Here is a 27061-nt window from a genome sequence, read left to right as displayed (position 1 = left end):
AAGATTCAGGATCAAAGCCGTATCAGGACCAGGTGTCAAGTCAACTCAGGCAAGGTTTCTTGATGACCCACTATGTGCTGGATGATTTTGAGAAATTTAAAAACCAACAAACTACCCTCCTTGTCCTCAGAGAAGGAATAAAACAAGCCCCCTTTAACTGTAGAATGAGGCAGAGTATAATCAGTACTCCAGAGAAGACCTGGAGTGCTGGGGAGGGGGCGATCATGAAAGGAGGCCCTTTCACATGAGGTGGGCCTTGAAAGATGGGATAGGATTTTGATCGGTAGAGGTGGAGAGTAGAAAGACAGCATTTTTGGAATAAGGACCATTGTGAGCATAGGCTCCTAAAGGTAAGAAAGTAGGGATGTACCAGAGTTTGTAGGAGGCATTGGCAGGGTCTGGAGACCAGCAAGCATAAAGAAAAGCCTTATCCAGCACAGGCCACGGTCCTCTCAGGCTGGGACTGTCCAGCATGTGGTGGAGTTGTGAGCTCAAGAGCTGAAAGACTGGGGTTCACATCCAGGCTCTTCCTCCTACTGGTCTTGACAAATTCTTTCACTTACCTGTGATTGTCTCCTCAGCCATGATACGAAGATAACAAGGTGAGCTACTTTAAGTGTGTAAATATATGTAAAAGTGTTTAGAATGATGGCTGCCACATAATAAGCACTGGAGAAGAGTTTGCTACTTTAGTTAATAGTAGTGTAGTAGTAGTGGTGGTGTCTTTATTATTATTATAGCTAACCCTGCTGTGGCTGATTGTGGGTGACCTCATGAAGTTAGTGAATTTCCTGCAAGTAGGCCTATCTTTGAGGGAGGTGGCGCTATTACTTGCCTCCCACCAGTATCTCTTTTGTATGATGCAGAAGCAGTAGGGCTTTGGAGATTCTTTTTCTACTCCTTTTCACCTCAGAAGCCGTGCCTAGAACATGGCACCCCAGACCAGAGCATTTTGACGTGAAGCTGGCTGTTGTCCCAGGTGGCCACCTGCCTGGTGAAGAACAGTTCCCAGTATTTCCCAGCAAGGAAGGTTGGCTGAGGGTGCTGGCCAGGTGCCCAGAATGCCAGCACTATGCCCCCAGAAGCGTGCCGCGCTTGACGTCTCTCCCACCACTGCTGCTGTAGCTGATTATCTCTGAGTAACAAAGAGTCATTTCTAATCCCATTTAGAATCATTGCCCAAGATAATCCTGTTTCATAGTAATGATATTCCAATTCCAGCATGCACCCGTTTCTAGTTTGGCAGACACATGCCTTGACCTCAGGCCACCCAGGCACTGCTCTTGGGAAAGCGATGGCAGCTCATTTACCTAACCTGACAGTCTCAGGGTACCCACCCACTTTTCCATCACTGTATCCCATCCTGGGGTTCTGTGTTCAGGGCTGTCTTCACAGAGAGGATCAGTTGGGACAAAAAGAGCACCCATTGCTCATCCCCTTCAGCAGCCTGGGGAGGAGTGTTCCATTTCTAGGGATTGTGATGTGGTGCGCTCCTGCACCTCCTCTCTAAAGACCTCAGACCCACTCTGTGCCATGAGCTGCGCTTATTAGGGCTGCCAGGCCAGTGGGTCGGGGATATACAGTAAATATCAGTAAATACGGTGAGTGTGCCTGGGATGCAGCAAGATTTTGGCTGTCTCTCATGCTATCTGCATGAATGAAATATGATGTAGCAAATAATTTAGTCAAAACTAATGAATGGTGAATGATCTGGTTCATTGTTTATATATGAATGGATATCAGGCTGGAATTATGATCCACAGGGTTCTGTCCTATTCAGTAGTCATATCACCGATTCTAATGAGACCACTGATAAATGACAACCAACTTGGCAAGTTAAATGAAGCTGATATGTTGGGTGAAAGAATTGGGAATGTGGAAAAAGAACTCACTGGGCTAGAACAATGGTTAAGTCTGTGGTGATAAAAATTAATAGGGGGGATGAGTATTTCAGTCTGCAGTTAAAACCAAAACCAACGGTAACATCCAGGGCAACCCAATTAGCAGTTCTGGCAAGTAAAGCCCAGGAGCTGGCTGCAGCCTCAGTGTGTGCACCAGCAGTACAGTGTTAAGGCCTCAGAAGTGAATTGATGCAACAGATACTTACTGGCCTGTATTCTGCCCTGGGTGCAAAGGAACAGATGGCCAGGCATAGTCCTTACTTTAGGAAGCACAGTCTAGATGTGTGTGACAGAGTAGTAAGGGACAAGGGCTCTGGTAAAAGGACCTGAGTTTAAAACCTAGCTCTACCTCTTACCAACTGTTTCCTCATCGGCAAAGTAGGAACAGTAATGGCACCTGCCTCAGCATCATGTGGTTGCAAAGATTAAAATGTGCTTAAGACAGCCTAGTGCATAGTAAGTGTAGGAGCCCCAACATGCTCTTATGGATGATTTGCCTATGGAGAGCCTGGTCTAGCCCATACTGTGGAAAGAATCCCTAATAACCAGGGCCTGACCACTCTGGCCCATTGGTTTGGCCACTGAGTATTATGAACCACAGATTGAAAGGCATGGACATGTGTTTAGAACTAGGTGAAGAGTGAAACCCTGCAATGGATAATCTTGGTTTGGTGGCCCACTTAACGTGTCATGCCTTCCTTGAGCTTTGTCCAAATTATCTCACCTTGTCTGGGTCCACTATTGATTTTTGACCCTTGTCTATCTGAATCAGATTCCCTCTTATTAACCCAGCTAGCTTTATGACTCTCTGAAAATATCACTGTCCCTGGTGCATAGTAAGGGCCCAGCAACTATGGGAGTTAGGACAGACTAATGGATGGTCAGGTGGGTGAAAACCAGTGTGGTTTAGGGAAACGTGCACCAGACAGTAATGGATTTGAATCTTGGTTCCTGTGTTTATTTAACATGTATACTTGGACAGCTCATGTTATCTTGCTGAGCCCCAGTTTATTCATTTATAAAATTGACTGGTACCTCATTGCAAGTGGTTATAATGATCTGGAACAGTAAATGTAAAGTGCTCAACCCTCTATGGCTGCTTTATTATGATTATTGATCTTTGCCTTTTGAGGGAAGTAAATAAAATATCATCCTCATTCAAGAAAACTGGGACACGTTTTCTACACAGGTACCTTGCTTCCTACCTAATCTTTAGTTTGTTTCCCAAGGAAGCTGGCTTTAAAAAGAAAACTGCACCCCATCCTCTCAAAAAAGAAGAAAAGAAAACCGCCCTCCTATTTCCTCACCACCCGCCCCCGCCCCAAGCTCATTCCCCCCCACCACAGGATCTGTAGATTCAACACGTGCCTTTGGTCGGCCACCCTGCTTTCCTGACCTCCCATAGACTGGCCAGTAGACTGAATGAGCCACAGCTCATTTGACTTCCAGCAAATCTCCTGAACTGTGACCTCTTTGCTTCCTTCCCTCACCGAGGTGTGCGCTGGGTTGAGAATAGGTCACCTCTTTGTCTTCTCCTTGGGACATGGTGACCCTGTGCTTGGATGTGGGGGGTAAAGGGGAGGGGGAGTCAGAGGAGCCTCTCCAGAAGCTCCACATTGTGTGGGGACGACCTGGAGCTGGGATCACTGCCCTTCTTGCTTCACCAGCTCCAGCTGCTCGCCAGCCGTCTCTGACACGTGCCTGGCCCGGCCTAGGCCTCAGCTCACACCACAGGTTTCCTCCCTCTTTCCTAAACAGTGTGATGACCCAGAGCCCCTCCGGCCACTGAGAGCAGAAAGCCAATCGATGCAACTGCCCTCTCGAACTTTGTGACACCCCACAGTCTTGAAAATTGGAGCTCATCAAGGTCCATATGAGCCAACTTCCTAAGGGTGCTTCCACCTCTAATCTAATTACAGCCTAATCAGCAAATTAAAACATGCCTCGTGGGGGCTGTTGCTCCAAAGGGACTTCTGTGAGTCTCAGGAGCTACCTCTTAGAGACCACCCTCTGGTTCATTTCCTCATCTTTGTTTGGGCACTGCCTGGTGTAAGTCGGGAAGGGTCTGGTGCTCAGGAGAGGAACATGGGGACGTTTTCCACAGCTAAGCTGCCTGCAGCCCAGTTTGGACCCTCAGGTAGGAGAAGGCTGGGAAAGGCTAAGACAGTTGCCTTCCACCTCTCTCCCTTGTTTCTCACCAAATGAATTATTTCATTTATTCATACAGTCATTCAAAAAGCATCTGTCGACCACTTATTGTGATCTAGGCATTAGGCAAGAAGCTAGGAAAGAAGGTTGAGACATGGCCCTTGCCCTGTGGTCTACTGGGAAAGGTAAATAAAAATAGACAGGCAATCACAATATGATATGGTGAGTGGCACCTTCCACTTGAGTGAGAATTGGGTTCTGTGCAAGCAGGAAGGGTATGCACCCGGGCTGAGAGTCAGGCCTCAGTTGAGTTAATGACTATGTCACTGAGGAGCCCTGAAGGTGAGTGAGCACTAACCAATTGAAGGGGAAGTGGGGCGGCAGTAGGGGGGTGGGGCACTCACAGCAGGAGGGATATATTTGATGGTCATTGGTGTACTTCAGGGAGTTCATTGTTTTCACTGGGCCCTTAATTCTTCAGCCCCCGAGATCACTAGATCAACATAGGAATTAGAAGTTCTGCAGTTGAGAGACTCCCTGAAGGAATAAACTTTTAGAAGAAATGAGGGCAGGAAATCTGACCCTTTTTAATTTTTTTAGTAATTTTATTTATTTATTTATTTATTTTTGGCTGTGCTGGGTCTTCATTGCTGCACAGGCTTTTCTCTGGTTGTGGTGTGCTAGCTTCTCATTGCAGTGGCTTCTTTTCTTGTGGAGCACAGGCTCTGAGGCACCCAGGTTTCAATGGTTTCGGCTCATCGGCTCTAGAGCACAGGCTCAGTAGTTGTGCACGGGCTTAGTTGCTCCGTGTCATGTGGGATCTTCCCAGATCAGGGGTCAACCCATGTCTTCTGCACTGGCAGACGGATTCTTTTCACCTACCACTGAGCCACCAGGGAAGTCCCTCAACCCTGTCTTAAAAATCATCTATTCTTGTGTCCAGCTTGTTGCTTCTAACTGCTGCATCATGTTTTATAGACCACATTTAACTCACTCGTTTCCTCAGTGATAGACACTTGAGTGCCTGCAACTCCCCACTGCCACAAAAGGTGTGGGGACATCTCCCATGTTTGGACCTGTGTAAGAATTGCTCTGAGATATGTATATTCAGGAGCAAAGTGCTGGGTTATCGGGTCAGGTACTTTAATGTGACAAATATTACAAGATGACTTCTGGAATAACTGCATCAGTCTGTCCCCAGGCAGTGCCTGAAGAATCTAAGATCCTCATGCCTTCACCAACACTGGGTGTTTTTCAGCTTTCTCACTTTTGCCAGTATGTTGAATTTAAAGTGCTATCTCATTTAAAAAAATTTTTTACAGCAAGTCCTTGTTGGTTATCTGTTTTAAACACAGCAGTGTATGCGTATCAACCCCAAATTCCCAGTAAAGTGCTGTCTCATTTAAAAATTTTTTCGTTTCTCTAATCACAAATGAGCTTGAGAATTTCTTCGTATACTTAATCATCTTGTTTGTTTGTTTCCTCCTCTGGGTGTTTTTGCCTCATTTTTCTGTGGGACTTCTGATACTTGCCTTGTTGCTAAAACTTGAATTGAGGCAAGTCCTCCAGACTGTTAACTACCTGAGGGTCCATAAAGGTAAGTTAGAGGCAATATAGCTGAATGATAAGAACATGGACTTGGTAGCCAGACTGCCCTGGTTTGAATCCCACCTGTGCTCCTTACAACTGAGTGACCTTGGGCAAGTTACTTACCCCTTGGTTTCTGTTTAACCTCCCTCATAGGGTTGTTGTGAGGATTAAATGTTAGTATATATAAAGTATTAATATTTAAAATAGTGCCTGGTGGGTAGGAAGTATATATAAATGCTAGCTCTTATTATTAGACTGCTTTCTTCCTACTTAGCTCCACTGAGCTCCTTACTTAGCTCCTCTACTTAGCTCCTACTTAGCTCCTTGAGAAATTGAATACTTATACCAGCAGACAGTAAAAGAAAGTAGAAAGAAAACAGCAGCTCTCAGCCTAGACTCAGAGCTCACTACTCCTACTCACTTGTATAACTCTTACCCAGGTCTTGGGTTCTGGACCTGCATTCTCCTCCCTACCTGAGGCCAATCTTCAATACCTAACCATTTCTGACTAGTCAGATTTCCAGGCCTGCAGTACCCGCGAGCTCCCCAGCCTGGCTAGCTCAGTCCTGTTGCTTTTCCTCTGCCAGCCTGTCAGCTGGATACTATCCCTCACAACCTTCACCTTCAGTATTCACACAGCTCAGTCTTTTTGGTAAGTCAGCTCACTTGGGCAGAGATAAGACCAGAATAGATTGTGATGGACACACAGGAAGGCACGTACTGCTACCAGAGCCAAGTCACTCAAGGCCAACTCTAAACCGCCATCCTCTCAGGCTGCAGACACTGACTTTCCAGGTTCGTATTGAAAGTAAAGTATCTGGAGATTATCTCTAGCCTTTGAAGTTGATACTGACTTTGGTAGGCATGTCTTTCCACAGACTACTAGAGGCCAAGTTCTGAACTGGCTGGGAGAATTGCTGATGTTTGTAAGCCTTTGCCCAGTGAGAACCTGTGGAGTAGTCAGCATAGTTCCTTTGAGTGTGTTACAGAAAAACATGAGTGAGTGGAATGGTGTACTCTGCCCCCTTTAGTCCAGCTATTAAAACCATGAAGACCTAGCCCATACTAGGCACTGCCCATTTGGCACCAGCTGTTCACATTTAAGGTAGTGATACCTAAACCTAGACCTCACAAATGGCAGCCATCATGCCAGCACCAGAACAGAGTTGGTTGCAGTTATCCTTTGGTGGATCACCTTGAATAGGAGTGCCTGCCTCCCTTTGTACCATCAGATCCGGTAATCCCCTTGTCAGCCAGGTGGGCCAGCTCACCATCTGTTATACGTCAGCTTCTCCCAGGTACAGTTCTGAACTGGAGGATTTGTTTCCACTTCAGCAAAAACAAAAATGTCAAAGAGACAGAAATCTCTTCATTTCCGAAGTCTCCTCATTGTTACTCCTGGTGTCTGCTTCTTTTGCCTTCCCTTGGCCTCATACCAGTGTGTTTCTTGATTTCTGATTATTGACTTGTTTTTTGTCTGCTGTTTCCCTCTGCCTCTAGTCCTTAACATACGACCTGGCTTTTGGCTCTCTGCTGCCTGGTCTCTGGCCCTTGGCTCTGTTTTGACTAGGAACTTCTTGGCACTCCCTGGGCCTGACCTGCTGCTAAGCCTGTTCTCACCAGCCTTGCCCTAGGTTTCTCTTACCTGGCTGGCCTTCTACCCTATTTCTGCCCTGCTGCATTCCACATGTCCACAAAGTTCTTTTTGTCTTCAAAGCTAACTAGAGTCATGTAGCCCTTTAGCCTGACTTCTCCAAAAAAAGGCCTGATCCCCATGGAACTCTGGGTCAAATGCTTTTTAAGTATGAGATGGCTCTTGGACAAAAAGCTTACTAGCTGTATGGTAAGTTGTTTGGCACCACTCTGGACCACAGAACAGCCATGGTTCTTTTAGTCCTAGCTCTACCCCACCGTGGCGCTGCTGCCCGTTGCGTTTATGAAAAGTGAAAGGAATCTTCTCCAAGATTGCAGAATGAGTCACTCGCTTGGATGCTTACCCTCCTTGTCCTCCAAGTTTGTGAAGTGAATTGCCCATTCCTTTTGATTGGGTTAGCAGCCCCAGGGCCTAGCCTCATCACTTTCCTCTCCCCATCCTGCCAGAACACTGTCTGCCCCCTGGGGCCAAGGGTAGCATACTCAGTTGCTTGGACACGTCTTACAGCCTGCAAATTGGACAGATGGAATCAATACTCAGGAACCTGGAGAGGCCCAGGTAGCACAGTTAGTGACACTAAATGCCTAGAGGGACAGCCTGCCCTGGGAAGGGTTGTGATTGAATGGTGATTGGATACAGCAGCTGAGCATTAACCAAATTATGTCCCTTTGAGTTTAGATTGACAAAGCCTCCTCACTTAGATTTTAAAACAAGCCAACTTGTGTAGAATATAGAAGAGCTGCCTTCTTAACACAACACATGGCAGCACGAGTGCTGGGGCTGATTAGGTATAGATTTGGAGCCTACTTCGGCTTGTGTAATTATCACTAAGATTATATGGACACAGAGAAGAGAGCTCATATTTGTGGATCTCCTTTGATGTGCCAGGCACTGTAGAGTTTTTATCTCATAACTTACAAGGGGGAGGCATCATAATTCCTATTATTCTAGTAAGGAAATGGAGTTTCAGAGGTATAATAATTTGTCCAAGATCACAGTTAGTAAATGATAGCGCTTCCCTGTATTTGTTATAAAATGTCACACCATCTTCCCTATTTGTGTGTCGGTTCATAAGTCTCTTCACTTTCCTACAGTCCAATCATAGGGTCAGGTACACAATCATAATAGCTAGTATCTGTTGAGCACTTATTATGTGTCATACACTATTAAAGCACATTATATGCACTAACAGAGTCATATGAGCTGGATACTCTTAATATCTGATAATTATGATACAGAGTGATTTTCTAATTTCATCATGTGTTCTACATTTATTAGTTGTCATTCTACAGTAAAAAAAAAAAAGAGCTTTCCCTTCTCCCCCATTGACTGTATGGACTCTTGGAATCTTAGTGTACAATGGGTGATAGTCCGTTAATGTCATTATTCATGTTGATGCTCATATTGACTCAGATTTTTTTTTAATTTATTTATTGATTTATTTTTGGTTGCACTGGATCTTTGTTGCTCTGTGTGGGCTTTCTCTAGTTGTGGTCAGCAGGGGCTGCTCTTCATTGTGTTGCATGGCAGTGCACAGGTTTCTTTGCAGTGGTTTCTCTTATTGTGGAGCACAAGGCTCTAGGTGCGCAGGCTTCAGTAGTTGCAGCATTTGGTCTCAGTAATTTCAGCAAGTGGGCTCAGTTGTGGCGCACAGGCTTCAGTTGCTCCGAGGCATGTGGAATCTTCCGAGACCAGGGATTGAACCAATGTCCCCTGCACTGGCAAGCAGATTCTTGTCCATTTTCTCCAGAGAAGCCCATCTGTACCATGGTCTTAGATTTTAAAGCCAACATTATAACTGCTGTACCATACTGCATCCTTTGCCATGAGATATTTTTCTCACTGCCTGCAGTTAGTTTGCCCATCTCTGACAGCCTTTTTGAACCCTCTTAACTTTTCATCTTCTGGGAAGTAGGAAGACTGATGACAGTCCTTTCCAAATTATTTGTAAACTATAAGTAAATTACAATAAAGGACAGAAATGGTATGGGCCTAACAGAAGCAGAAGATATTAGGAAGAGGTGACAAGAATACACAGAAGAACTATACAAGAAAGATCTTCATGACCCAGATAATCATGATGGTGTGATCACTCACCTAGAGCCAGACATCCTGGAATGCAAAATCAAATGGACCTTAGGAAGCATCACTATGAACAAAGCTAGTAGAGGTGATGGAATTCCAGTTGAACTGTTTCAAATCCTAAAAGATGATACTGTGAAAGTGCTGCACTCAATATGCCAGCAAATATGGAAAACTCAGCAGTGGCCACAAGACCGGAAAAGGTCAATTTTCATTCCCATCCCAAAGAAAGGCAATGCCAAAGAATGTTCAAAGTACCACACAATTGCACTCATCTCACACGCTAGTAAAGTAATGCTCAAAATTCTCCAAGCCAGGCTTCAGCAATACGTGAACCATGAACTTCCATATATTCAAGCTGGATTTAGAAAAGGCAGAGGAACCAGAGATCCAATTGCCAACATCCATTGGATCATCAAAAAAGCAAGAGAGTTCCAGAAAAACATCTATTTCTGCTTTATTGATTACACCAAAGCCTTTGACTGTGTGGATCACAATAAACTGTGGAAAATTCTGAAAGAGATGGGAATACCAGACCACAGCACCTGCCTCCTGAGAAATCTGTATGCAGGTCAAGAAGCAACAGTTAGAACTGGACATGGAACAGCAGACTGGTTCCAAATCGGGAAAGGAGTACATCAAGTCTGTATATTGTCACCCTGCATATTTAACTTATATGCAGAGTACATCATGTGAAATGCAGAGCTGGATGAAGCACAAGTTGGAATCAAGATTGCCAGGAGAAATATCAGTAGCCTCAGATATACAGATGACACCACTCTTATGGCAGAAAGCAAAGAAGAACTAAAGAGCCTCTTGATGAAAGTGAAAAGCAGAGTGAAAAAGTTGGCTTAAAACTCAACATTCAGAAAGCTAAGATCATGGCATCCAGTCCCATCACTTCATGGCAAATAGATGGGGAAACGATGGAAACAGTGACAGATATTATTTTCTGGGCCTCCAAAATCACTGCAGATGATGACTGCAGCCATAAAATTAAAAGATGCTTGCTCCTTGGAAGAAAAGTTATGACCAACCTAGACAGCAAATTAAAAAGCAGAGACATTACTTTGCCAACAAAGGTCTGTCTAGTCAAAGCTATGGTTTTCCCAGTGTCATGTATGGATGTGAGAGTTGGACTGTGAAGAAAGCTGAGTGCCGAAGAATTGACACTTTTGAACTGTGGTGTTGGAGAAGACTCTTGAGAGTCCTTTGTACTACAAGGAGATCCAGCCAGTCCATCCTAAAGGAAATCAGTCCTGAATATTCATTGGAAGGACTGATGCTGAAGCTGAAACTCCAATAATTTGGCCACCTGATGGGAAGAACTGACTCATTTGAAAAGACCCTGATGCTAGGAAAGGTTGAAGGTGGGAGGAGAAGAGGACAACAGAGGATGAGATGGTTGGATGGCATCACTGACTTGATGAACTTGAGTTTGAGTAAGCTCTGGGAGTTGGTGATGGACAGGGAAGCCTGGCGTGCTGCAGTCCTTGGAGTCGCAAAGAGTTGGACATGACTGAGCGACTGAACTGAACTGATGAGCAAATAGTCTCCAACTAAAAACCTGACAGTGTCTGCTGTGAATTACATATCTGACTTTTAGATGTGGATTTTAGCTGCTTAGAGACCCTTCTCATTTCTCTTTAGGATCATAATTCATAGCCTGGATAAATTACCTATAAAAGGTAATCCTTGAAATCTTTTTAGGTAAGGGGTATTAGAGACAGGAGACTCACTTGACCATGTTACTTATCTATGAGAACTGTGTGTGTGTTTATGTGTGTGCATGGGAGTTACTGAAATTCATTCATCCATTCAGCAGATAATTGGGCCAAGTCCTGTGCCTATTGAAGGTTATGAAATTCAAACCAGTTAATACAGGGAAAACCAACAACACTACTGACTACAGATACTGAAAAACTTAACAATGAAGAGAATCTAAAATTACAGTTTAGCTTTTTAATAGTTATGATAATTAGAGTAATTTTTAAATTTTTATTTATTTTTGGCTACATGTCACCACATGACTTGTAGGATCTTAGTTCTCTGACCAGGGATTGAACCCAGACCCTGGTAGTGAAATCACCAAATCTTAATCACTGGGTCACCAGGGAATTTCCTAGAATAATTTTTTTTTTAATGCTTGCAATTTATGCCTTCAAAAGCATTAATAGTTTTAAAGTCCAGTGAGCAAAAGATAAACATACTGAAAGAAAAATAGGCAAAGGACATTATTCATGAGAATAAAAACACAATTGATTATTATAATTCATGAAAAAAGAAACACAATTGATTATTAAAGATTTTTTTAAAGTCCAGCTTCACTAGTAATCAAAGAAACGCAAATTGAAACTGATGTGATTTCATTTTCTGTCTAACACATTTTCTGTGTCCAGATTAACACACTATGAAAAAGAAAAAAAATGGCCTATTTGATGAAAGAGCTCCCCTCATAGCTCAGTTGGTAAAGAATTTGCCTGCAATGCAGGCTACCCTGGTTTGATTCCTGGGTCGGGAAGATCTGCTGGAGAAGGGATAGGCTGCCCACTCCAGTATTCTTGGGCTCCTCTTGTGGCTTCAGTTGGTAAAGAATCCACCTGCAATGCGGGAGACCTGGGTTCAATTCCTGGGTTGGGAAGATCCCTTGGAGAAGGGAAAGGCTACCCACATTCTGGCCTGGAGAATTTCATGGACTATCGCAAAGAATTGGACACGACTAAGTGACCTTCAGTCACTCACTCACATTTTAATGAAAGGAAGGCACAATAGTTACTCTCATCCTTCTTGTTTTGATAGTAGAAATAAAAATCACATTCTGAAAGGCAATTTGGTAACATTTATCAAAAACCTTAAAAATGTTTATAGGTTTGATCTAGAAATTCATTTCTTAGGAATTTATTCAAAGAAAATAGATTATTATAGAAATATTAAAAAATAATTATTTTATAGTTGGAGATTGGCTAAATTAAGTATAGACAAGCCTTATGGTAGAATACTGTGCAGTCATTAAAAACAGTGTGATAGACAAATATATAATTCATGGAAGAGGTATATACATGTTTAGGGAGAACTTATATATGACCCCATTTTTTTGTAAATAAAAATGTGCATACGTGGAAAAAAACTGGAAAGATGTTATATATTCTAAAACAGTTTTTTATTTTTGATTAGCTATATTTTCTAAATTTCTTATAGTGAACATGAACTCTTTTTATAAGAAAAAAAGGGGGGGAGTATTAGCAGGAACATCACATAAGACAAGGGAAACTAATACAAAGAGCACTTCCTGGGTCAAGCACTGTGGTTAGTGCTTTATAAATTCACCTAATCTAACCTCACTGTGGAGCCTCCCGCCTCTGTCCTTCTCCCTCCGGTCCGTTCTCACATGGCTATAGGAGTGATTCTTCTGATAGCAAAGATTTAGAAGAGAACACACCAAACTATAAATAGTAATTACTCCTGGAATTTAGATTGAGGAGATGGCTATAAGAGAAGACTTTCATTTTTCAATTTAATATTTCAGTATGATATGTACTGTGTGTGTGTACACATATAAGTGGGGAGGAAAAGCTTGTGTTGCCATGTCACTTCCCCTTTAAGCCCTTCAGTAGCTTAAAGCCCTTCATCTTCCACTTCTCTTCCCCTTACACCCTCTGCTCCAGGTCTTCTTTCTTCAGATGAAACTTCATGCTTTTTTGCCTCCCAAGATTTGTGAATGCATTGGGTCCTCCCACTTCACCAACCTGGATCTGGTTATTTAGCCTTTTCAGGTCTTCATTCCCCGAGATGCCTTCCTTGATCCCCTCCCTTGGTTTCCCACCATGCATGGTACTTTTCCCATCATAGCCTTCATCACACTTTGCTAGAATTTTATGGTAAATTGTTGTCCTTCCCTGAAGAGACTGTAAGCTCCCTGAGGTCATGGACCCTAGCACCTAAAACAGTGACTTGAACATAGTAAGCATTTGATAAGTAGTTGTTGAATAAACACTTCATATTTTATAGTTGTGGATCCTGAGCCTTAGGGAGGTGTTAGATAACTTGTCCAGAGCCTCTCAGACAGTAACGTTTCAGAGCCAACTTTCCTACCCTTGTGTTCAATGCTTGTAAAATTCATGTTCTTTCCACTGTACCACTCAGGTGAACAGAGCCAGAGCCAATCCCTAAACATGCCTCAGAATTGCAGTCTTTACTTCCTGGACCTTTCCTGTTTTTGACACTTATGTCTGTCTGATTTTTTCCAGTGTGGTGCAGGTCCTGCTTGCAGCTGGTGCTGACCCAAACCTTGGGGACGATTTTAGCAGTGTATACAAGACAGCCAAGGAGCAGGGAATCCATTCTTTAGAAGGTAAGTGTGGACTACTGTGCCATTCTTCGAGCTCTCCTCCCTGGGGCTTCCAGTAGCTGTTCTCCGTGCCAGCTCTACCAGCTACTCAGGTGAGAGCCTGCAAGTCCCTCATCCTCTGGGGACTCATGGATAACCCAAAGGCTTGGGGCAGGTCCCCTTCACAGCCCCCTCTGACTCTGTCATTTATGTCACTTCAGGTCTTAGGGAATAAGATAAGAGGCCTCATTTAATGACTGAGGAGAAGGATAGGAAAACCTCTTAACTGGTGTTCTGCCAAAAGCGCCTCAACCTGTGGAGTCTCAGATGAGTGGACAATGAAGCAGGTTTCCATAAGATAATTAGGGCAACTATGTGAAATGTGGATTTATTCTTCCTCTATTTCCTGTGGACTTAGCCTGCCCCAGCCCTGCCCCAGGACTAGAAACCAGCTTTACTGGTTCCCTTAGCCTCACAAGTCCCTCCACACTACCCTGAATACTGTTTTTTCTCCCCCTCCTGTATGTGGAATATAGTGTTCTCTCTAGCACTGGCCTCTCGACTTACTCAATGATCCAGGACAAAGAGTGGACCTCCTCTGTGCCTTGATGTCTGTGCTTATAAAATGGAGTGGTCATCATTACCATGCTGGGGTATTGTGTGGGTGATTGCTTGGACTTCTCCAGAGGAAAGAGCCGATGTGCACCTTTACCAGGGCTTGGTCACATGTCTGTTGGAAGGTACCTGTGCGAGTTAGTCTGAATTGCCTCTGGTGAGTAGTTTTTCGAAAGTGGAATTGAGAAGAGGGCAGGTTGATTTGACTGCAGACAGAGATGAATATTTTACATTTGAGCTTTGCTTGTCCAGATTGACTCCGCTGCCCACCCATTATCCTGGCTCACTCACAGAGCCTGAGATTCCCCTCACTTTCCAGCAACAGGGCAGCTAAGCTGTGGCTGCTTTAGAGTTTGCAATGATGCCAGGAGAGACAGCCTTGCTGACTGCTTCAGGGTCAGAACATTGACCTGAGGGGAGGTTCAGCAGAGGGGAGAAGTATGCTCAGCCCTCAGAACTGTCATCAAGGCTGCCAGACTGACATGGGTGTGTGGTAGCCTAGGGCGGAGGTGTCATTGCTGCCCCAGCAAGGTTTCTTATATCAGCAGCATGAGAAAAATGTTGAAAGCATCAGAGCATTGCTACCCAGGTGAAGTGTGAAGTTGCCCTCCCCTGCCTCCACCTCTGAACCTGCTCCTTCTCTGTCAAGCTCCCTTGCTGTAGCTATACCCTCCACAGAGCCTTCTCTGCAACCTGTTCTCTACTGCTCCTTTGAATGTTCTCTAAATCTTGGCCCTTTAAATCGTTATTTGAACTATGATCTGCTCACAGGTCTTTTCTTTCCTCATGAGCTGACAGTTCTATGTGCAAGCCGTGACCTATGCCACCTTGGATTCCGCACTGAGCTGGGGGAATTATATTCATTTTGTTTGCAGTAGAGGAGAATTTCATGAGTGCCAGACTTGCCCTATATTTGCAGCCTGATGTATGTGAACTCAGCTTAAAGGCTGTCCTCCATTCACTCAGACACAGCATTGCCACCCTCAGTTCTACCTTCTGTTCCAGTACTTTCACCAAAAAGCAAGGAGGAGCATTTGCTGAGGGGCAGGGCCAAGTAGAAGGGAAGGAATTATTCGAGGGCCTTCTCTTCTGCTCTTGGGATCCAAACACCACCCAGTAAGCATTTTTGATTTCACAGAATCTCAGAACTGTGAAGCCATCTAGTCCTGCCTCTGCTGTCACACTGGTCCCCACCCCTGCATTTAAAGTTTTCAACCTTTGTGTTCTGGGGCTTCCCAGGTGGCTCAGTGGATAAAGAATCTACCTGCAGTGCAGGAGTTGCAAGAGACGTGAGTTCAATCCCTGAGTCAGGAAGATCCCCTGAAGGAGGGCATGGCAACCTGCTCCAGTATTCTTGCCTGGAGAATGCCATGGACAGAGGAGCCTGGCAGGCTACAGTCCATAGGGTCACAAGAGTCAGACACTACTGAAGCAACTGAGCATGCATGCACCTTTGCGTTCAGCTTTCCAGGTTGATGCTCATATTCAGCATTCTAGATCAGTGGTCAGCACACTTTTTCTGGCAAGTGCCAGATAGTAACCATTTTAAAGCTTTGTGGGCCAGTTGGTCTCAGTTGTGGCTATTTATCTTGGCCATTGTAGCATAGAACATAATACACAAATGAGTGTACATGGATGTGTTCCAATAAAACTTTATTTACAAAAGTTGGTAGCAGGTTGGATTTGGCCCATAGGCTGTAGTTTGCCAACTTTGTTTTAGATATTTTCTTTTTTCTCTCCTTCCTTCCTCCTTTCCTTCCTCCCTCCCTCCCTTCCATCCTCTCTCCTATCCTTCCTCCCTCCTTCCCTCCCTTCCTTGCTTCCTTTCTCTTTCTTTGCCTTTTTTAATCAACCTCCTTTGAATTTTTTTAACTCTTGTGCTAGCCAGCCTACATTCTAGGTAGGTAGGCAACAGAAATATTGGAACAAACTAATATATCTCTCATGAAATGCAGACAGAAATATTAACTATATTAATTTATATGATCTGCAAATTTAGTGAATAGGCTTTCTATGGACTCATTCACTTATTCAAAAGTAATTTTAAAAAATTTTATTGATTACGTTCCTATCTAGCAGGGACTGGTCTCAGCACTGTTAGACAAGCAAGGTCCCTGCCATCATGCACTTCATGTGCTAGTCTTTGATTACAGTGTTTATAAGGACTCTATTAAGTACAGAGCCCTGGAATTCATTCATGATCAGGACAATTTAGAAGCATTATTCAACAGTCAGAATTGTAGATCCTCCAAACTTCTTTTTTTTCTAGCCTCCATTTCTCCATCTTGTCCACAAAATTGTAAGAGATTTATTGCTGAAATAAAAACATGTTTAACATTTGTCTTAATTTGTTGCATAGGAATCCTTGCCCAGCAGGATGTTAGGTTATTCTGGCATGGTTTTGTATTATCCCTAGCAAACCCACACTGGTGCCCAGTAATCATCTAAGTGTTTCTGAACCATTAAATATAAATAAATTCTAGATTTAAGCAATAACTATCAACAGTCATTCATAAGTTCACTGCTGTGTGGCTTGCAAGATCTAACTTGTAGCTTTTTCTCTGTTTTGAATTGCAGGCTGCCTTTGCCAGCCATGGTTTTCTGGCAGCTCCTCTGATTTTTGCTGGTGTGTCAGTGTGGATGTACTCTGCACTTGGACTTCATGTGCTCTGCTTTCTGACTCTGAACCTGGAGAGTGATGGTCCTTTACAGTCATCTCAGAGTTCTCCTCTCCTTACCAGCCTAAGCCTTTAGCTCCTTGTTAAACATACTTTTCTTTCCTTTTCCCATTTAGAAATACCTCATTCATTCATCCATTCAACCAGTATTTATTGACTGCCCACTCTATGCAGGTCACTGTACCCAGCTCAGGGTCATTTTCACTGAGGAAGTAGACAAAAACAAAAGAATCCTGGTTTTTGTTTTTGTTTTTTTTATTTTGACTGAATTGACTTTTTTCATGGGAAATTACATTACTTGGGGATATGTGAGGAGGTTAAATAGAAGAAGAGTTACAAGCCCCTTGCCCAGAGTGTGTGTAGGCAAATTCATGGGAAAGTTCTTCAGTATTGGAGCATAGAGTCAGTGCCATCAAGTTCACTAAATTTCTAATAGATATTTCTGTGGGACTCAGCCTGTGGTCAGTACTGAAGGGAAGTATTGAGTTATAGTTTGACTTTGGCAAGACCTCCCTAAATTACTGTAATATATCCCTTGTCTACTTTATCAGTATTATTGTGAAGTTGAAGAGATGTGATGTGTGAATCATAAAGTATTCTACAGTTACAATCACTTATTAATTTGGTTCATTTATAATTGAGCATGCACTTCCTAAGTGCCAGGCACTCTGCCAGATGCTGGGAATAAATTAAAAGGAATATATATGATCTAGTCCCTCAGTATATATGATCTGCTCTCAGTCAAGTAATAAGACAGACCTATGAACAGGCATCACAGTGCAGAATGATATATGCAAAGGTAGATAGATGTACAAAGGATATAGGTAGCACTTGTATAAGTAGTGATGCCCTCTACCTGAGGGCAGACTCATGTCTGGGAAGTGTCACAGGGTAAGTGACTTTGAATTGAGTCTTAAGGTTGAGTCAGAGACTGCCAGGCAGACTAAGCGGGATGGACTTTCTAGGCAGAAGGAACAACACATGCAGAGATAAAGGCTAAGTGATAGCAGGTGGAATCATCTGCCACAGTACTAAGAACAGCTAGAAGTAAGACCACAGGGGGAGGCAGGCTTCTACATGGGAAGGACCCTATAAGGCAATTCTAGGGAGCTCATAGTGTTTTCTAAAGGCCATTGAAGGATTTCAAGTAGGGGAATGCTCAGTTTACATTAGCAGCTTAGATAGACCGTTCTCATGGAATGGGGATGAATTGGAGAGGAGAGGTTAGCAATGGTTCTTAATGTTTTGATCCCTTTGAGAATTGGATGAGAAACCATGCTCCTCTCCCCCAAAATGCACGTCTCACTTCTAAGGATTTCTAAAAGAAATATATGGGAGTGGAGAGAAATAGATATTCGAAAAATACTAGGAGGATTTTGAGTATTCGGTGGAATGTGGGAATTGATGGAAAAGGAGGCACCTGTTTGTCACCTTGGTTTCTGCTTTGGGTGAACCATTGGATGAGTCGGTCTGGAGTTCAAAGACATCTGGCAGCATTTGCTTGGTAGTTAAAACAATGAATGTGACTGAAACTGCCTGAGGAAAGGAGTTAAAGGGAAGGGATAGGAGGACAAGTCCCTCACTCAGGATGCCAGCATTTAAGATGTGGGGAGAAACGAGGATCCAGGCAAGGAGACCGAAAGGTTTTGGAGAAGTTGCCTGGTTTTCTTCTCTCAGAGAGGTGCTCTGTGTCTGTTCTGCCTAGTCAGAAAGGGCACAGCCTAGAGAGAAAAGAAACCTCCTTGCTGCTGAGGCTTTGCTGTCAGCTGCCTCATTCACCATTCCTGGTGAACTGCTTCTCCGGCCTGATGTTTGGTATTGCTCTAGCAAGAAGCCTGCTTAGCTGGCATGTTAGTGTCTTCCACTCTTGTCAGGGTTGGTGTTTCAGGGTAGAGAGCAGGGCTGTTGGTGCAGGCGATACAGGGATGCTTGGCCTTATTGGCTGACTATTCTGTCCTCTCCAGCTCTCGGAATGGCATCTTCAGAGGCACAGTGATATCCTGGAGAAAGGTTAGGCTTCAGAGCCAGGAAATTATGGTTCACCTAAGCTCTGTCACCAGTCGTGTGACCTTAAGCCACTTGAATTTCGGTTTGCTCATCTGTAACCTAGGGATAACAATACCCATCCTAAAGAGTTGTTTGAACGACTAGAAATAATCACATGTAAAGCACAGTAACATATGATGAAGAATTTCTCTGTGGCGTTGGGTCTTGTCTCAATGAAAGGCAGGAAACTTGCCTTAGAGGTACTGAGCAACTCACCACTCAAGGGGTACTGACAGAGGCTGGCTGGCTGCCCATCAGGGATTCTGTAAAGGGTCATTAGATTATATTGCTTCCAAGATTCCTGTCAGCCATGTGATTTCTAAGGTTCTAGAAACTTTAGGCTTATCTTCAGAGCAAGTAATGTGCTTAGAAGTAGGATTTGAGCCTGGCTTTGGGTAGTGGAGAGAGGAGAAAAAAAGAAAAGATATTCTAAGCAGAGATCACGCTTGAGCAAAGGCACAGAGGGGACACATGGAGGGGAGCTTGGAGATCACGGCTGCTTCTCTACCATTTCATCCACTGATCCTGACCACATTCCATGCAGTGCCTTGAGCCTCACCCATGCCAACTCTAGGAGAGTTCCACTTGTAGCTGGCTGCTGGGTGTGGGCCCCAATCCTCAGGTGGAGGAGGCAGTAAATTAGTGATAACAGTAAACAAGTCACCCAGTCAGGGATGCCCCTGGCTGCTTGTAAGTAACTGTTATAAACCTTGGGTGTCTGGGGCTGTCAGAAATGCACGCGAGCACTCTGAGCGCCTCTCATATACACAATTAAAACAATAAAACACGGCAGAAACGTAGCCAGAGCAGGCTATAAATCAGCTTCTCTTCTCAGTTCCAAGTGGCGACTGAATAAAGATGAGTTGTGCAGAACCTCAGTTCTGGGGATAGGGGCCTGGTTTGCCCGGCTGGAACTGCCAAGGCCAACCCTAACCCCACCCCCAGCCCGGGCGGCCCTCTTCCCACAGCTCCAGGGGCTGTAGGTCCTCGCCTGCTCCAGCTGACCTCCCCATCTCTGTGTCTTCAGATGGGGGACAGGATGATGCAAGCTGGTACATCACAAACCAGTGGACAAGTGCCCTGGAGTTCAGGAGATGGCTAGGAGTCCCCACTGGCAGTAATGGAACTGCTCTCTATAATAATATTTCTCCCTCTCCCCAGGACCCAGCACCCACTGCGTGTCCAGCCTTACCCAGGCACAGCAGAGAGAATCTGTGCCCTTGGAGACAAACTCAAATGGGAGTAATAATAGTCCCAAGGATGTAAGAATCACCTATCTCACAGTCTTAAAGAGTGGCTTGGCCATCACCTGTGTAACCTTGGGCAATTCTCTGTTATTCTGAGCCCTGATTTTCCCATCTATAGAGAATAAGATTTTTACGCCATAGATATAGCTTGTCAAAACACAGATTCCTGCCCCACTCCCAGATCCTGAGATTTTAATTCAGTGTGTCTGGGGTTGGACCTGAGATTTTGCATTTCTAACAGGCTCCTACTCTTTGAATAGATGTTCTAGGCTACTTGTGCTTGAACTGCTTTAAAAAAATTCATCTGGACCTTTTCCCTGGAAGAGACTTTTTTTCACTTTAAGTTTCATTCCTAGAGAGTCTGTGTGCTTAAGCGTGGTATTATGGGTGCACAGAACACTTAATAGCTGTGACACCTAGGACAATTTTCTATACCTCTTGGAGGCTCTGTCTCCTTATTTGTAAAATAAACATTAGTGGGAGAGTTAGAAGTAGTGTGTTTATCCTTAGCCTAAAAGCTAGAACATAGAAGGAATTCCATTAATGTAAATTTCTGTTTTTATATCATCATCATCATCATCATCATACTCTTATAAAACTTCATTCAGTATCTGACACAGCCTTCCAAATGCTTCCAAATGCTTCAGTGTCTCTACCATAGCCTTCAGCAGTAACAAACTGTTATCTGCAAAGAGCCAAACATTATCTTCTAGTTCAAGGAATGGCTTGGTCATCACCTGTGTGACCTCGGGCAATTCTCTTTATCTCTCTGAGCCTTGATTTTCTCTTCTGTAGAGAATAATATATTCTATACCATAGGCTTATTACGAAGATCAAATTAAAATACTTATTAAATACTTGAGAAAATACAAGGTATCATACACATATAAGGTGCTGGCAATAATAAGAATAAAGATTGATGACATGACCAAGATTATGTTTGACAAGGGTCCAGTCAGAGATGCTGATAACAAGGACTATCAGAGCTCAAAGAAGAGAATCTGTCTGAAGCTTCAGGAAATAAAATGGTATTTGAGTCTTGAAGTATAAGAAGGTTTTATAGAGCAACTGAGTTTTATAGCAACTGAGTGCGAATTGTGTATAATCAGAGAAGGGCGTGAGCTTTCCTGGTGGCTCAGCTGGTCAAGAATCCACCTGCAGTGTGGGAAACCTGGGTTCGATCCCTGGGTTGGGAAGATCCCCTGGAGAAGGGAACAGCTCCCCACTCCAATATTCTGGCCTGGAGAATTCCATGGACTGTATAGTCCATGAGGTCTCAAAGAGTCAGACCTGACTGAGAGACTTTCACTTTCACTTTTTCAGAGAAGGGCCTATATTATGTCCGGAATTTTTGTAGGTGGGAAATGGAAAAAATATATTTCAGGGCAGCAAGTAAACTTGTTAGGGTGAAGCATCCATACAGCAGAAGATTCATTTTAGAGGGTAATGAGCAGTAAAGGTGCTGCTTTAAAGTGAGTAGGCTGGGGCCAGATCCAGATGCTTGAACTTTATCTCTTAGGCAGAGAGGAGCCTTGCAGGTCCTAGAGGAGAGGGTACTATAGGAGCTCACTCCTTCCACGGTAGAGAAGCAGGGGAAGTAATAATAATAAGATGATGATAATAGCTACAGCAGCAGGTTACGTTTATTGGTACTTAGTGCATGCTCAAAGCAACCCTGTGACATAGGCACTAAGGGAAACTGAGGCAGAGAGATGATGTCAAATGCCAGCAGAACCATATCATGCTCTTTAGAGAACCCAGCACCCATGTCAGCCAACATGTGCCCCACACTTGGCTCAAAACCTCTGACTTGTCCAAAGTCTTGGAAAATTTGGGGATCTGCCAGGCCAAAAGCTATTTGGGCAAGTTATTATTTTTAATTATGTCCCTGCCTCTTCCTCATCATTGTCAGAGCCTTGACACACCTTCAGCACCAGTGGTTCTGCATGTCATTTCTCAGCAGTGTCAGCCCCTGTAGAGGCACTTGAATGGACAATGCACTATCTATCCATTAGGCCTTTTGACCAACTTCAGGATTAAGTATAGCAGCCAGTTAGGTTAATTGTTTCTATTCTTTTAGCCCTCCAAATCTATATATATGTTTGACTAGGAGGAGATAGACTAGTTGACATGTTTTATTAAAAAGAATAAATTCGACGCATTTATAAAAATAAGGCAAAAATGGGATGGGGTGGCAAAGAACTATAGTCTTGCAATTTTTAACTGATTTACATATTTTGTATATAAATATTTTTTCATCAAAAGTTCCAAACAGGGGTGGGTCCCACACACCACGCAAAATATATTAGAGACATTTATATGGATAGCAGGAAGGGAGACAGAGAGCTGAAATTTTCCAGGCACCCAGTGATTGATGGGGGCTGAGGCTCCCCCTGACGCTTTATTGAGTTTCCGATGATTATCTCTCGCCGAGACATTTTTTACAGATGACGGTCGAGCTGTCACAATGGACCATGGGGGAAAAAAAACCAACAATAATAACACTTTAATCTTTTTACTGCACTGCTCCCTAGTATCTCAGATTCATCTTCCCTGACGCACGCAGTTCATTATTCTGCCCCTCCCTGGATGGGAAATAAAGGGAAATAAATATATATGTAGACACACTTACCCACATACATACACACACACCGAGTGTATATAAGAGACCACCCCAGAACCAGAGAGGTGCAGAATTTATTGTTCTTTTTGCAAGTGTTGAGGTTTATTAGTAGAGATGCTGGGTTGGCTTGGAATTGGCTATTAATTATAGCATTTTGTATTTGTTTTTTATTGCAAGTTTTTAGCATCTTGAAGAAAAGGCAGAAGAGAGGCAAGCAGGTGTAGAGATGGGGAGCACAGAGGGACCAAGTTTGGCCAACCGAGTAGCAAAGCTGGCAAAGGGGACAGGCTTCTTCCTCTTGTCGCTGGCCCTGCCCAGAGGATTCCCGGACCTGGAAGAATACTGCTTTGGTCAGAATCAGAGTAGGGGCAGGGGAGTGGGAGATGGTGAGCCCAGGGTAATTGTAGGACAGAATCACAGGGCTCTAGATACCAGGGAGGATTAGGAGAGATGGGAAGTGGTAGAAGTGTTGATGGGTCTCTAGCTAACAGTATAACAGATAACAGAACAGGTAACAGATTCCTAAGAGTTTGCCCACGTTTTGATTTTGGTTATGTGCAGGTGAGACATGGGCTCTGAAAAGCTCTACCTGAGTCTGTGGTCAGATGAGTGTCCTAGGCCAGAGAGGATGCCACACTGACTGTCTGGGGTCACAGGCAGGGTCAGCAACCTTTCATCTTAAGGTTCCAGGCCAACCTTCCTGCTCTCCCCCTTCTCTTCCTTGGGGTGAGAGAAGATAGGCTTGGGGTCCCTATATGGGAAGGCTGCCCTTGACGTGTCTCCAGTAGAGTAAGTGCTAGCCCAGTCTTCTCTTTAATTCATCAAACCTTTTTGAGCTTCTGCTATGTGTCAGGTCTCGTGTTATGCTATTATAAGGTATAATGAGGTAAACAGGGTCCTGTTCTTAAGGAGAAATCTTCTAGTCTGTAGGCAGGGAGCATGGTGTTTGTGAGAACCATTTTTAAGTGGGGTCTAGCCCTCCAGCCGGAGAAGGCAATGGCACCCCACTCCAGTACTCTTGCCTGGAAAATCCCATGGACGGAGGAGCCTGGTAGGCTACAGTCCATGGGGTCGCTAAGAGTCGGACACGACTGAGCAACTTCACTTTCACTTTTCCTTTTCATGCACTGGAGAAGGAAATGGCAACCCACTCCAGTATTCTTGCCTGGAGAATCCTAGGGATGGCGGAGCCTGGTGCGCTGCCGTCTATGGGATCGCACAGAGTCGGACACGACTGAAGCGACTTAGCAGCAGCAGCAGTAGCAGCAGCCCTCCAGCCATAGGCCAGCCTAGATGACCATTCTCTAGATGAAGGTCAAAGAGATCTGTAAGACACAGGTCTTTCAAGATCCTCTTTTCTACTTGGAGAGAAGTATTTATGGAACACCTACAATGCTCAAGAGTGTATGCATGAAACAGTCTGAAAATACAAAAGATTATGTGAGAGAAAATGTTAACTAATTTGATGTGGACTGCACAATACCAGAAGGCAGAGAGGAGAGGGAAATCAGTGAAAATCAGACTTCTTGAGTTGTAAGGAATGGGTAAAGCGTAGATAAATAAAAGGAAGAAAGTGAAGCTGTGGTATCACACAGAGAAGAGAGTAAAAGCCTTGGTGGTAAACAAACTAGCTTGGTTATTGACTGCCGCCATGACCGGAAACAAGCTACATAAAAGTGCCAACTTCTTTTACTAAATAAGAATAATAACAGCCCAGTGTGATTCTTTCAAGAAAAATAGTTGTAAAGTTCCTCACACAGTACCTGGCACATAGTAAGTGCTCAGTAAATGGAGGCCATTATTTTCTTATTACTACGAGTTTTAAAATTTTATTCTTTATTTATTTTAACTTCTGGCTGTACCACACAGCATGTGGAATCTTAGTTTCCCAACCAGGGATTGGACCTGTGCCCTCTGCAGTGGATGCACAGAGTCTTAACTACTTGGACGGCCAGAAAATTTCCCCAAGAGTTTTATATACACTCACACACACCCACACGACTCTTAGTCCTGAGATATTAGCCTTCAGAACTCACCTGTGACCCTCCACTAAGTATAAAATGGGCTCTCTGCAATAAGCCTGACCTATCCTACAGTGTTACCATGAGAGGTGGTTCTGGCCATGGTTAGAGTGGCATCAAAAAGAGGAAAGGGGGACTTCACTGATGGTGCAGTAGTTAAGAATCCACATGCCAGTGCAAGAGACATGGGTTTGATCCCTGTTCTGAGAAGACCCTACATGCCATGGAACAACTAAGCCTCTGTGCCACAGCTACTGAGCCCGTGCTCTAGAGCCTGTGAGCTGCAACTACGGAGCTCATGTGCTACAATTTCTGAAGCCCGTACACCCTAGAGCCTCTGCCCTGCAACAAGAGAAGCCCGAGCACTGCAAGGAAGAATAGCCACTGCTCGCTGCAGCTAAAGAAAGCCTGCAAACAGCAACAGAGGCCCAGTGTAGCCAAAAATAAATAGAGTAAATACATAAATTTTTTAAAAAGAAGAGGAAAGGGCACAATAGTAAATTTATTACCATTTATTGCACCTTAGTACATGCCAGACAATGTGCTCAATTCCTTATATTTTTTAATATATCAGCTTTATTGAGATTTAATTTACACACCACATAGTTTGCTCATTTAAAGTGTGTAATTCAGTGGTTTATAGTATATTCACAAGAATTGTGCTGCTCTTACCCCAATTTGAGAACATTTTCATCGCCCCATAAAGAAACCTCATACCCATTATCAGTCATTCTATACTTCTCTTAACTCTCTGTAGCTCTAGACAACCACTAATCTACTTTCTGTTTCCACAGGTTTACACTTCATATAAATAGAATCATACAATATGTGATCTTTTGTGGCTGAATTCTTTCTGACTTGTTTTCAGGGTTCGTCCATGTTGTAGCATGTATCAATACTTCATTCCTTTTCATAGCTGAATAATATTCCATTGATGGCTGTACCACATTTAGTTTATCTACTTATCAATTGAGAGACATTTTGGTTGTTTTGATTTTTGACTATCATGAATAATGCTGCTGTGAATGTTTTTGTACAAGTTTTTGTGCGAACATGGTGTTTTTTATTTTCTTGGGTATATATCTAAGATTGCTGGCTCATATAGTAACTCAATACTTAGCCTTTTGAGGAACTACCAGACTGTTTTCCAAAGTGACAGCACCATTTTACATTCCCACCAGTCACATGTGAGGGGTCCAGGTTCTCCACATCCTCAGCAGCACGTGTTATTGCCTGTCTTTTTTGCTTTAACCATTCTAGTGGATATGATGTGGTATCTCGTGGTTTTGATTTGCATTTCCCTGATGGCCGATGATGTTGAGCATCTTTTCATGTGCTTTTAGGCCATTTGTATATCTTCTTTGGAGAAATACCTTCTCAGATTCTTTTTCCATTTTTAAATTGGTTTTGCCATTCAGTCTTGTGAAGTAGGGTGATGGTATCTATCTTGCAGATGAGGAAACAGATTCTCAGAGATGTTAATTTGATCAAAGTCATACAGTGAGCTTTGCTTACCAATGTGACTGACTCTGACCTTTATATTCTTTCTGATACACAGTGCTGCCTACATTCATGGTAGGATCCTTTCATGGCGGTGAGGAGTTCTCACTAGCAGGAAGGGAGGAGTTAACAGTTTATTTAGAGACATTAGGACCAGGTAGGAGAGCCTCTGAAAGTCAACAGGGGAACGTGGATATATTACAGGTTACAGAACAGGGGAGGATATGTTAGTTTGAAAATTACATGTTAGTTTGTACTGTTTCCTAGGTATAGTCATTTCCTGTGCCCCTCACTGTATCACATCATTTCAGTGTTCACAGCAATACAGTTTGTAGATATCAGTGTTCCCATTTTATCAGGGAGAAATTTGAAGCTCAGAGGTCTGGAATAGTTTTCTAGCATCACCGGGTTTAGAATCCAGGTCTATCCAGCTCAGTATTCTGAACTCTTCCCTTTCAGTGATACTTCGTCAAAGATTCTTTCAGTGTTATTTGCAGCATTTATAAGCTCTTCAGGGCAGGGCCTCTTTATTGCCATGGTCCAGCCCATGGAAAGTATGCAATACTTTGCTGGATAAACAAGGAAACAGACTAGAATATATGGTATGCTGCTGCTGCTAAGTCGCTTCA

General features: G+C 43.6%; 1 protein-coding gene across 6 annotated transcripts in view; it reads left to right on the top strand.

Annotated features, from left to right (window-relative positions):
* The window catches only part of CLPB (ClpB family mitochondrial disaggregase), a 143286-nt gene that overhangs the window by 38111 nt on the left and 78114 nt on the right, over positions 1-27061 (top strand). For 5 of the 6 annotated variants that reach the window (XM_081539510.1, XM_081539509.1, XM_081539507.1 and 2 more), the window contains one exon: positions 13623-13726. In XM_081539510.1, coding sequence (XP_081395636.1) covers positions 13623-13726 — 104 coding nt within the window. Of the gene's footprint in view, positions 1-13622; positions 13727-20068; positions 20159-27061 lie in introns of all 6 variants that reach the window. The other variant, XM_081539508.1, reaches the window with a different exon arrangement.

This window comes from Giraffa tippelskirchi, chromosome 11, assembly GCF_054371585.1.
Source record: "Giraffa tippelskirchi isolate mGirTip1 chromosome 11, T2T-mGirTip1v1.2.pri, whole genome shotgun sequence".
Taxonomy (NCBI): Eukaryota; Metazoa; Chordata; class Mammalia; order Artiodactyla; family Giraffidae; genus Giraffa; species Giraffa tippelskirchi.
Note: the sequence above shows the minus strand (reverse complement) of the source record. Positions and strands in the feature narration are given on the sequence as shown.